General features: G+C 41.2%; 1 protein-coding gene across 1 annotated transcript in view; it reads left to right on the top strand.

Moving 5' to 3' along the window:
• Positions 1-12,654, top strand: part of lrp1bb (low density lipoprotein receptor-related protein 1Bb) — a gene marked incomplete at both ends in the record, with an annotated part of 224,338 nt that overhangs the window by 59,094 nt on the left and 152,590 nt on the right. Inside the window, one exon of the mRNA XM_079170844.1 lies at positions 1,939-2,061. Coding sequence (XP_079026970.1) covers positions 1,939-2,061 — 123 coding nt within the window. The remainder of the gene's footprint in view (positions 1-1,938; positions 2,062-12,654) is intronic.

Genomic DNA, 12,654 nt, shown 5'->3' with positions numbered 1-12,654 from the left:
TACCAGTACATTACACAATGCTGTGCAATACTGCACCATAATGTCTCTTTCTCATGCAAACACAGCAGGTATATGGAAGAGAGACAAAAGAATAATGGAGCAGTTACTTTCCTTTTTGTCCCTTTTTTTTTTTTTTGTCCCCCTACAGCTGCAGCGACAATGCAGCCCGTGTCAAGTGAGTGTTCGGAGCAGCAGCAGGGAAAGATGAATTGACATAAGAGGTTATTTGGTTGCCTCATATTTGGCCCTTTAGCTTTTCAAGGTGAAGTGGCATGAAAGGAGGTAGAACATCAATAGGTAACTGGCTGCTCCGAGGTCCAGGGGCAGTTTCTTTCATGGCTTCCATTGCTATTGCTAGCTGAGGAAATGGTCCTCCTGCCACTGACCCTCTGCTTTTCAATGGAAATCAATTCAGCTTTAAAGGCTTGGGAGATATCCTTTAGAGACTTCAGCGAGCGGAGCATGCCTCGGCCAACCCCGAGCACAGCATGCGTTTATTGAGGCCTCGCTATTTTTTGAGAGGATAATGTAAATAATCTAGTCGACACATTCAGCTCACGTGCAGTTAATTTGGTATGTGCTTCAGACGTTGCGTTTCTTAGAAAGTGCCGGTGTTTTCACTGAACTACCAGCTTGTTTTGATGACGATCAAACCATTGTGTCGCTTGATGATGGTTAAGTGAAGCATCTTTGTCTGCAGCCAAGTATCTTGGCTTAGCATGAAAATAGTCCGTGCTATTGTGAAGTTAACAGTGTTTTGAGAAATATTTGGCAAGATAAAGTAAAAAGAAAGGACTTTGAATATTTCAAAAGACCTTGATTTAAATTGTAAGATTTCAGATATATTGCATCAGTGGGAATAGGAGAGGCAGAATGGATGAGATGTTTGACCTTTTCCGATTTGTCCCTGTGTAGTGAATTTGCTGGAGGGTGCTGGGGCAGCGAGCAGCGGTGAGTTGAATTATCACTCTCACTGTTTAAACGCCGCAGACCTGATCTCCCACTTGCTCCACTCCCACCACTAATGGGTTAGGAACACACTGGAGAAAAAAAGATGGAGATAGAGAGAGCGAGTGCGGAGGGGGAGTTAGAGCCCCGTCTGATTGTCTGCGGGTTAAGCCCAGAAACAAATTACCGCTTTTGCTCGTCACCGAGAAGAAGCAGCGGAGGGTCACATTGAGGAGTCAAATCTTTAGCAAAAGCTGGTGTCATTTCGCAGAATGATCGAGCTGAGTCTCTGACAGCTACCGGCAGGGAACGTGTCAACACTGTGACGGATGCTTGCCATATTGAAAGGCTATGATGACTTTTTAGTTGACTGGGCTTTCACTGAACTCCCCCAGTCCCGGCATCAATGAAAGCACAACACCAAGGAGGCAAAAAGATAAGAACAAACTTGCCAAACCGCTTTGTAATAGTTTGCCAAGGCGCAGAGGACGTCGTGGCTTTGTTAGAGGAGAGCGGCTGTCAAAATCACAATGTCTGGGCCGCATCTATGTCTGCCTATTCTTGTAACATTTTAATCTTGTGGAGGAGAAAATGTATTTGCGTCCTGTTCTGACAAAGAATTGCGGTTTGCAAAAGACATACCACTGACAAAAAGGACAAACAGTACTCTTTTTATTTTGATTGTCAGCTTTTTAAAAACATACATGGAGCTGCAAGAATCTTGAAAAGCATTGGCTTGTGTCATTCAGATTCATGCTTCCATTGATTACATAATAGTTGTCATTTTTCTTTCATCAATGCCTCCTCACCCAATCCATTTTCTGAATGTGCTTTTTAAGAAAGTTCAGGTGAAGCCACTTCCTCTCCACGCACACTCGCGTTCGAGTGTACATGTTTTCTGGTGAAACATGTGATCAACCTGTTCACCGTCATCACCTCATGCCACATCTTCTCTGTCTCTTTCTCCACCCTCTCTCTCATGCCACCCAGAAGCCATCTTGTGTGACGTCGGGGAGTTCCGCTGTCACGACCAGGAGACCTGCGTCCCCGAGGCGTGGCTCTGCGACGGCGAGCCCGACTGCCCCGACGACTCAGACGAAACTGACAAAACTTGTAAGTCACTCATTCCATTCCATTACTCTCTAATGCAGAACTGTCACATGGAACTCTGCCACGTCGCCTCATTTGTCAGCAAGTGTCACTTTTATAGCGTAAGCGCTCGTGTGAACATGCTTTGAGTGGTGTTCCAGTATGAACCCACCCACCCCCCCCCATTAACAATTCAATGACAATCTCTCTTTCACAAGGTGTTCAGCCAGTCACTGATGTTGTGTTTTTACCCAAATGGTGTTCTGAAAGCACCTTATACAGTCAGCTGGGGGCTCATTCAAACAACAGGCCGTAGGATCCACACTAAATATGTGTGTATGTCCAAATGAGGAAGTATGTACATCTAAAAATATTCAGATTTATTAAACCTTGCGTAAGCCTGCCAGTGCCCAATTTTCTTGAAAATGTCCGCCCTCATTCAACCCTAAGTGGTCGATGCAAAGCACCTCCTGGAGTGTTTTCAAAGAAATCAGCCCGCTGATCAACTACGGAGACCAAGAAAACACATTTTTTGACACACGAATCGATGTGCTTTGTGGATGAGGTGGTCCCTGAACACTCGTTCCCTCCTAATTCTTCCATTCACGTAGTCGTCACAATGCCAGTGCATCCATCATGCAGCATTACGCACGGGGTGTCAGCACAGTATTTATATGTTTACATCAATCAGACTGATTGCTTCACACCTTGCCAAAATGATGGTGTCAATCAGTGTATCACCCACCCTGGATATCATTTGAAAATGGAAGCTTGATAGGTTAACACAATTTATTTATTCATTTAACTTTTTCTTTGGTGAACTTGGCCGGCAACATGATTAGGACTCATACTGATGATATAGAGTGTAATTAATGTGCGAAAGCTGTCAGCGCCTTTATTTGCAGACTTTGATAATTGACACAATCCGTAGGTGCAGGCGTTGTTTTGCCAATGTGATGAGGTGAGGTGAGACAGCGCTGATGAAATATTGAGCACAATTTGATTTGATATTTGACTTTGTTTATATATATTTTACAATTACCTTGTGCTCATGTAATAGTTATGTCTCACTAGCTCAAGCACAAATACCAATGCTGGTTTGAATGCTCATGATAAAGTGGATTTATAAGTAAGGTGCAATATGAAATAAAATGAGTGAGAGGCAACATTATTGATGCCTGATTTAATTTCTACAATCTGGCTTCAATTCACCAACTCACCGTCGCCAATGTCCCCTGTCTCCATAACGTGCGTACACATGGGTCATAGTTTCAGCATAGGTGTGCATATTTTCCCGTCAAGTTTGTTTTTTTACAGATCACAACTTTATTTATTTATTTTTTTTTTTTCAGTGCAGCAAAATGGGGTGTGCCTCCTTTCAGGTGCATTGAACGGATCAAATTTAGTTCAAACTGCGATGGACGCCGTGTCCATGATAAAACACCACGCTGACTGCTGGGCTCACACGTATAAACTCCGGCACTTGATCCAGCAATTGGGAATTTATGTTATAGTTGAGCAGCTGAAAGTATGACCGGCATTTAGGTTCTAAGGGCATGTTGCCATGGTGTTTTGTACGGGCCTTTTTCACTCTTTTGAATTTTTGATTTGAATCTGACTGCTACTTACCTCCAAGGGCAGGACAGCAAAAAAAAAAAAGCAGTTAAGCAGAAGATTGTAAGTCTGTTTGAAAATGGGGTTTTATTGGAAAGGCTGTATTATTCCGCGAGCAAGTGGTTGTGATGTATTATGCTGTGAAAAATGTGCTTGGCAGGTCCGACTGCAGTCATGTAAACCTTCATTTGTCCTTCACATCAGAACAGGCAGACGCACGCATGCTCTTGGGTATTATTTACACACATCTGGGACGTAGATTTTCTTTAATGGATAAACAGAGCAGTAATTTCACGTCATTATGAGCTGGATTAGCCTTTGTAAATCCCAATGAGGCTGTCACTGTCACACAGCCTATCACAGACATAAAAGGACTTCAAAACCAAATTATTAACATTCACTCCAGGTTCCTCATCCATGTGAAATATTAACTGTAACTAGGACTTTATAGTTCTGGCAGTGACATCTCTGCAGACATTGACCGCATTGCACAATAATTATTAGTGCCCTTTGCAAGAGTTCATTATATTAAGTAGGCAATGCTTGGTGCAGAAAAAAAATGGAAGACTCACTGCTTATGTCAAAACTATATAATGACAGTCACCAGCTGTTAACATTCACAGCTGCATGCATGCTCTGTAGTGTAAGAATAGAGTGGTGGCTTGTTGAGAGTTTCCCAGGCTCAGTGCATGTTGAGCTGAGGCATCACAACTCTGTGGCCAAGGCTGTGCACAGTGTTTGAGAAATAAAAACGGAACTTGCTAGAGGAGTTCATTCTTGATTTTATCTTTGAGACACATTTCTATGATAACAATCTAAAATGATACAAACTCAATAACAAACAGCACATGGACCTAAGCTAAATGTGTGTTATGTAGTCATAAATCTACACACTAATGCTGTGTTATTGCACTATGATTATGCTAAATTGAGCCTTTAGGTTCCACAAAACCAAAAACATATGTATCTCTGTGGTAATTACATTGTTTGAACTGGATTACGGGAGTTTTTGTTTGTGCTGAACAGCACAGGGACATAATGCTAATCCTATGGGCACAGTGGGCAGTACCCGCTCTTCCTCTCTAATCTCCGTCACCTCTCACACCTCCTCTCATTCTTTTCGTCTCAGTCTCATCATCTTGTCCCGTATCGTTTCCCTTTCCAAAAGCTGAGCTTTGATTGCCGGAGTCTTTTCCTTTTTGTCTGTCTCAGTGAAGAAGGTTAACACAGGGTCCGTTGATATTTACATGTCAATTTAGAATGTACAATATATTTGCCTCACCAAAATAAAGCTATTTTCTGGCAACTATTTCACAACTGTAATCATATACACGTAATGGTAGGTAGGTATGGCTATACCTAGGTCTTAGATATGAGTCAGGAGATATAGAAAAGAGATGGAGAGATGGATTGTCTTTCCTCAAGACTTGAAAAGCAAAAGTAGACTTTGTGCCGACGTCTATTGCATCTTTTCCCATGAGTTCTTTGTGTTGCTGAAGGTTTTACGCATAGCCACGTATATCAGTTCACCTTTAATATCATGTGCTTCTCTTATTGAATGCTTCGTTTTTTTTCTCTTGTGATTCTGAAGTGTGCCAGATTGTTTTCCAATGAAAGACTCTTCGGAGTGTTCGGAGGAGCACATGCTTTTTTTTTTTTTTTAAAGCAACACCACCGATTTTACACATACTTCTCTTTATTTGTCGTGAGGAGTTCTACTCAGCCTGTGAAAACTGTTTGACGATATCATCAGGGTATTCTTAGCTTGGGCTTGTGCCTGGATTATAAACTGGAGGTATGAGCTTTGAAAGAAGTGGGAATTTAGGAGGTAGGATGAAACGCACCAGTTGTATTACAAGAAATGTGAAAAGTGTTTCTGGAGTTTGACCCACATTAGGGACTAAAAGTCAGGATGTATCAGCCTCTCCTGCATTAAATCTGACCATTCCCCCAACTTCATGGAAATAAAACAACAAATTGATGGAGTACTACCCCTTTAACATTTTCTTTGTATATAGGACTCTTTCAACCTGAAAGACAAAGATGAGCTATGTGTGTTTAAGTTAAGTTCAAAGTAAGTTATTGTCCTATTAATGTCATATTTAGTTTTACTGTATGTGAAATGTTTGCCCTATGGCGGTTCCCAGCAGATTTCTGATATCCTCTCTGATTGGTTTCTCTGTCACCTTTGATCTCCATTGGTGATACACGCTTTAAATATAATAGATATAATATAAGCTCTACACGGTTGCTTCGGGCCAAGTCATATAATCTCCAGAAGGCAATTCATTTTCCCTTCGATTAATGTTGGCTCCATTTTATTTACAGTGCCTGCAGAAAGAAGACCTCGCATATTCATCTAAGGAATTTGGCACAGCTCATTATCATGGATTATATATTGATAGAAAGGGGAATTAGATCAGCTTTGCCCTGCAAACAGGAGGCGGGATTTGAATGTGTTCAGCCTTCTTGAGTGATAGCCACGGCTGCAATAACCTGTGAAAAAAGGTCCTTTTATATAGGATTGTATGCACTGAGCAAAGCCATAGAGGATTGAAAAAAAAAGCAGAAAAGTAAGTAATGGTATAAAGCAATCAGTACTTTGATTTCAGAGAAATGTATTCTCTTAAGAAAAAGGTAAGGTATTAACAGTACTCCTGTCTAGGAATATAAAAAAAATGTTGGTGCCTCTGATGGCGTCCTCATTCCCTGCACTGGCTCAGTCAGCGAGATGTAATCACTGCATCTTCAAGGCCTGTGGGTAGGCACCGGTTGATCCGTTCAGCCGCAGGCCTCACGGGACTGGACAGCTGACGTCTGTTATTCCGGGATGTCCAAAGAAAACCCAGCAAGAATGGCAATTCTCCAATCGAGCAAACACTTTCTCACAGTAAAAAAAAGAAATTAGTCATACCTGTTGTTGTGTTGTGGGGCCACACAGCATCTTCTGTGGTGACGGTTAAAGTGGGAAGATTGCGAAATTGCCTCGGATCATATTCTTAGTTTGTGCATCATACTTACAAGGACGTCTGAATGTCAGGGCTGTCTGGGGACATACAGATCTGCTGTTTGCTGTGCATTTGCGATAAAGTGGGACAGCCATAATTCACTTTCTGTAAATATCCCCTCCAGTTTAATTCTTCTTCTTTTTTTTTTGCTAATGGCTGTCGGCATGCAGCTCTGTCCCTGCATTGATGCCACACGCTTGCAAACACTGTCTTAGAACTTAAATCCTTCATGAATCCTACAGGAAGGGATTTCATGGACTTTTGGCTCGTCTCAGTAGTGCTGCCATGAGGAGCTTTATGAATCTGGTGGACGTGGAGAGACCAGTGAATCCTTCTTTGATTGAATTGTCGCTCCCAAAGGAAAAGACAATAAAAGGGGTCAGTGGATGACTTCAAAAACACGGTCACAGAAGCTGTTTCATATGGCTGTAGCTCGGCTCGACCCGATCAACACCAATGTTGATCTCGGTGTCCTCGAGGCACCGGGGGATGAGAACTGTTCAAAGACGGCTCTCTCTGGGGCTCTTGCACTTATTCCCCTTTGTAGGCGGGGGAGGGCATGTCTCAGCGTGCCTTCCTCTAAAATCCTCAGATTCTCTACACTGAGTTCATCAGTATCCTACAGAGAGTTTGAAAATATGCAGTAAGGCTCAACACAGGGATGCAGCATGTTTATCTCTTGGGTATGCCACTCAATATATTTTTGGTTTCCTGACACTGGTTTTATGCATCTTATTTGTTTCCTGTCCCTGAACGCTACCTTGCTCCATGTTTGCTGATTCTGCATGTTTGAAAAGTTTGCTCACATGTTCGCTATAACAAACGTATTCGGTAACCATATGCCAATGTTGTGTTTCAGCTGGTTTTGCTGCCCCCAAATGGCTAAAAACAAACAAACGGTATAGCATTGCAGCGTTAAAGTGTTTTTTTATGTAGCCAATATGACAAAAAAAATGACTTACCGAAGAAGTAAATGTGACACGAAATCATGATTTAGATTTTAGGACATATTGTTCCAGTACAATATATTTGGTTGCAGTGTGCCCTATACATAGTGAGACAGTTAGTGTTTGGAAGTCTGGGTGGGGTTGTACCGCATCAGACTTTAACTGTAACCTTATCTTATCATTATCATACCTTAATCTTAGAGTTTATTTGATATGAAAATGATATTCCCGAACCTTAACCACACCTTTGATGCCATGTACATTTGTCATATAAAAGAAAGCGTGAATTATAAAAACGTTGATTTCAGGTTTTAAAGAATTGTCCAATATTGATTTTCTTGTCTGGTGATAGAGGTTGGTGTGTCACAGCTTTATGCATGTTTATTTTGTGGCTCTGGATTGAGACCTTTTTACAATCACAGCCAGATTCCTCTAAATATACTCGGATCACTAAACCCAATCCTGATTGTAGAGTACATTTCTTAGAAGTTAACCTCAAATTGCCATTTAAACATTTGGAAGTCAATGACAAAGCCCTTCTGGAAACACTGCTTTAGGAGTGCAGATAATGTTCTGTATGTCTGTGATGAAGCTGAAGTGACTATAGTTGCTGTATTTCAGACTGCATATCAAAATCCTGCAGGGTATATTATCTGGCAAGTCCCATATTGAAATAAATGTATCGCAAATGTGTCGGGTTCCCATGAGAATTGGCGCCAGTAGGATGGAGGTTTAGGGTGTAATGTAGCGTAGCACCTTGTTATTGAGCTGAAGGACAGGACCTTTTGCATTATGTAACGGTTATTTTCGCTCCTCGCCGTCTCTCCCTCCCTGCTGACACATAACCCTTCTGTTGACTCATCAAAAACAAGGAAACCTAAAACATGCCATTATCACGAATGCAGCATGTGTACAGTCAACCGTCACTTCTACACATTGGGGGGGAATTATTCACTGAAAGTACAAGACTCGTTCAAAGTCTATATGACACTATTCAATTTGCATGATTCGGATTTCACGTTGCTGTCTTCTGTCAAAGTTATTAGAAAGCTCGCAGGCTACGTTATCATCCCACTCTACAGCATTTAACGTGCAGTGTAATTGGATATCGTGTTTAAGTCTGACGCCTGATTTAAGATCAAATGCACCAGATTGTCCTATGCTGTCAACCTGTTTAACCTGCCACACATGTATCTTGCTTGCAGGCAACGTAATTGGCTGTTTTTTTTGTTTTTTTTGCAGCAAGAGGCTTTAGAATAAGACATTTAATTTACTGTTTCTCTCCCTCTTCCTCTCTACATTTGGAAGAGAACTTATGTACACTTCCTCAGGCTTGTACCATCTGTCTTACAGTCATTTCAGTAGGCGGGGAACAGACACAACAAATATTGTGTGTGCTTGTGCGTCTGTGTGCTTGGAAACATTCCTTACCATGAAGGCAGTGTATACATTTTAAGTCTCCACGATTCTGTCTTCTGTCAAAATGTGATAGTTGTACAAAAGAAAAGTCATTGTCTTTGCCCTTAACATGTAATCGACTTATATTCAGTCATTTGCTTGCTGCATTGCTCTGCTTCTGTAGTTTAACACATTTCCCAATGTTTGAACATTTTGTCTTTGGCGAAACCTTTAGTGTGAGAACGATTTTCGTTGCCTGGTGACAATCGCACAACGGTGCCATGTCTCATCCGTGTCAGAAGTGATGCACTGGGAGGAGCACATCGGGGCTTTGTCTTTTGCTCACACAGCCCCAGCCTCAACAGTTAAACTGCACTGACACGTTTTCCCTCTTGTACATCATCCTAGTAAGAGTATTATAAAAGGACAGCGTACCAGCATGTCACCTGAAGAACCAAAGAAAAAAGAGCATATTTTAAAAACTTGACGTACTTGCCGTCACAGACCCCGTGCGACATTCAAGTACTAAAGTTGACGTTATCTCCCCGTTGCTGCAGCAGAAAATAAAGCATCGCAACCATTTGGGCATTAACTTAAGAGCAAACACAGTGACACATATTTACCACAACCCCCAGTGACAATAATAGCCTGAAACATCACTATGATGAGTGCTGTGCATCTCACAGTTATACAGTAGCCGGGACTTGAATCTTAATGAGCATGAATCAGTGACATTGGCCTTTTATTTATTTATTAATCATAACTAATGGTTAGTCTATTGATAGCGAAATGCCTTCTCTCATAGTGACTCTATGAACATGGTCATAGACCAATGATTTTTTCAAGGAAGGGAGCTGGGTTAGTGCCAGAGGATATTTAGAGAAAAAGACGTGCCCTCCCACTCTAACCATGGTCCTCATTAAAGATGCCTTCAAGCCCCAAAAACAGTACTTATTTACTTGCTTATAATCAATTGATTTACACTTTAGTCCGGCATGCCAGTTTGAGCCCTGAGACTCATTACGTAGTGTCAAATATAAACAAAGGCTCCTCCATTTTATTTGAAAGACATATGGTGAGTTCGTTTTGTCCTCCAAATCAAATATTGTCATTGTTTTAGGAAAAAGACCCATATTTTCTGATTTGGCTCCCCTATCTGCAGTAAGGGTTAAGATTTGGTATAGACATTTATATGGCCCAAAACAAATCTAAGTGCTCCTTCACAGTGTCAAACCAACAGAATTATCATCCAGCTATGCAGCTTCCCCTCAGCTGTATGCTTCGTTTCAGCACCAAACAGCAGAGAGATCAAGCTCACGGCTAACTTGTAAATAGAGCGGAGCATTTAGCGGTTAAGGAGCCAAATGCTTCCCTCAGGAGTTGTTAGAGACCAAAACAGAGTTAAAAGACCAATGAACCTTTGACGTAAATGGCAACTAGTGTGTAATAATATGTCAATATTGCATTTGAAACCTGCTCCCGAGTGCTGCTTTCATTTAGATGACTTCATGACAATCGTCTATTTATTTTTTTGTTAATAAAAGAATGCCAGAATTAAACACAGCACCGTAAATTATCTTCCTAATGACATCATCATTCTCTGTGAATATTGGTTTCAGCCTCTCTGACTGCAATATACTGTATGTATTATTCATTTGAAGCTGGACCCAGAACAATTAGATTGGAACATTTGCATAATGTTTGGTCTCAAAAGTATCTCTATTGACTAATTATGTCGTTGTTTTCCAAATACTGATACATTGGCCTTTTTGCTGCTGTTTTTTTGTGTCGTTTCTGAAGTAAAGCTTTCCTACATTGTCCCGAGGCTGATCATTTGTCTCTGTGGACTGATGTATTGATTCTTTATTATACAGTAGAGCCAGGATGTCAAGGATGCCAACACCCGGCATCATTCTACTGAACAGATGTGAGATTCCTCCTCTCATTCATATAGATTTGATTGAATACTGCGCATAATTTACAGCAAATAACAAGCTACTGCACGCAATAAATTACGAGTCTTTGCATGGTGCTTTTCATGATTTTGACCTCATTTACTGCAAACAGTGTGTATGACATGTAGCAAATCATATTGATTTGCATTTCTATGGTGGCCGATCCAGTTTGAGTGATATGATGTACTATGCTATAATAATTTAGAAGAGGAGGTTGTTCCAGAGAGTGGGGGCCCTGACAGAATCATGGCCATATTCTTTTGTTTACATTTTGCTTAACATCATGTGGTTTAGAGTTAAACAAATAATAATCAAAAAATCATGATGTGATAATCTCACCAGACATGCCTTTTAAGCTTTTACGGTGTTGGAAGGCTGCAGAGGAACAAAACTACAGTACCTACTACTGTTCAGTTATTAGTGACGTCATTAACTTTCCAATAAATATTGATAAAGGGCAATTGTTTACATCAAGTGACTTGACCAACACTGCTCGCAAGTTAGATCTGAAATCATTCTGACTTTTAGCCTTTAAGGGTATTAACATTTATGATGACACTGGTCAACACTGTGGGACACGAAGCCAATGCAGTACAATACAGGAACACAGTGATCCTTAACGTACAGGCAAGGCACACTGGAATGTTCTTGATTGTCAGTTTGGCATTGGTCCAAGTTAGCATGTGTTTTGTGTGCAGAAGACCAGACGGAAGGTGTCAAGCTGCCGAAACAAACAAGAACTGTAGATGGCTGCTGCACGGGCCTGGCAGAGCATCACCAAATGCTGACCGTGTGTATCCACAAACATGCAAAGGCATACGCATTTTCCCACCTGAGAGTTGTCCAGTTCGTACTGTGCCATCGGCTGCTTTTCAGCAGCTCCATGTGATTCGTCAATTAAATGATTGCTCATTGTCCTGTCGATGCGAAGGAAGGAGGCAAGAACTATACATAGTCATTCATTTATGGCATTCACATCTTGTTCTAAATGTATTGAGAATCACAACATAAAAACCCGTGGTCAGTTAGTTGTTTTTTTTCTCTGTGAAAAATCTCAGTCCTTAGAGGATCCAGCTTGTGGAAAGGTTTTGTCTGGGGTCAGATAAATACAGCAAAATAAGCTCTTTTGGCTGAGTACATCATTTCAAATGGCAAGAATGTAACACACAGGAAAATACTTCTTTTAAATATCCCTTCGTATTTGGACCACTGTGCCTTTTAATGGCAGAGCTTGATATGCAGAGTTTTTGTTTTTTAATTGTCAAAATGTGGCCCACTGAAATGCGGTTCACTGTGTTGCCATGGAAGTCAGTTCCACATATTTCGGTTGATGCACTCTGTTCACGACAGCAGCAAGATAGTGTACCACCACATATCCGGAATTTGTCCAAGGATTGTTTGCCTTTGAGATATGAACCAAGAGTACCGGGTACAAACAGCCCAGGTACTCGAATCAAGCTGAGATACGAGGAAAGTGGCTCGACAGCAGCGCTGTTGCTTGGAAGTTATAAATATATCAGCCCTTTCCATCAGTTATTCAAATTAAGCCACAACATCACGAAGCCGTGACATCTTATAACCCAAACATCCTCAAACTTTCAGCCTGAAAACAACAATGACTTCACCACAGACAGACTGCATACAAAAGGGAGGAGTTCACTATTTTCTATGAGTTCTTGATGCTTGAACTCGCAT

Source organism: Pholis gunnellus, assembly GCF_910591455.1.
Source record: "Pholis gunnellus genome assembly, chromosome: 12".
In the NCBI taxonomy this organism is placed as follows: Eukaryota; Metazoa; Chordata; class Actinopteri; order Perciformes; family Pholidae; genus Pholis; species Pholis gunnellus.
The sequence above is the reverse complement of the archived record's forward strand: the minus strand, read 5'-3'. Positions and strand labels throughout refer to the sequence as shown.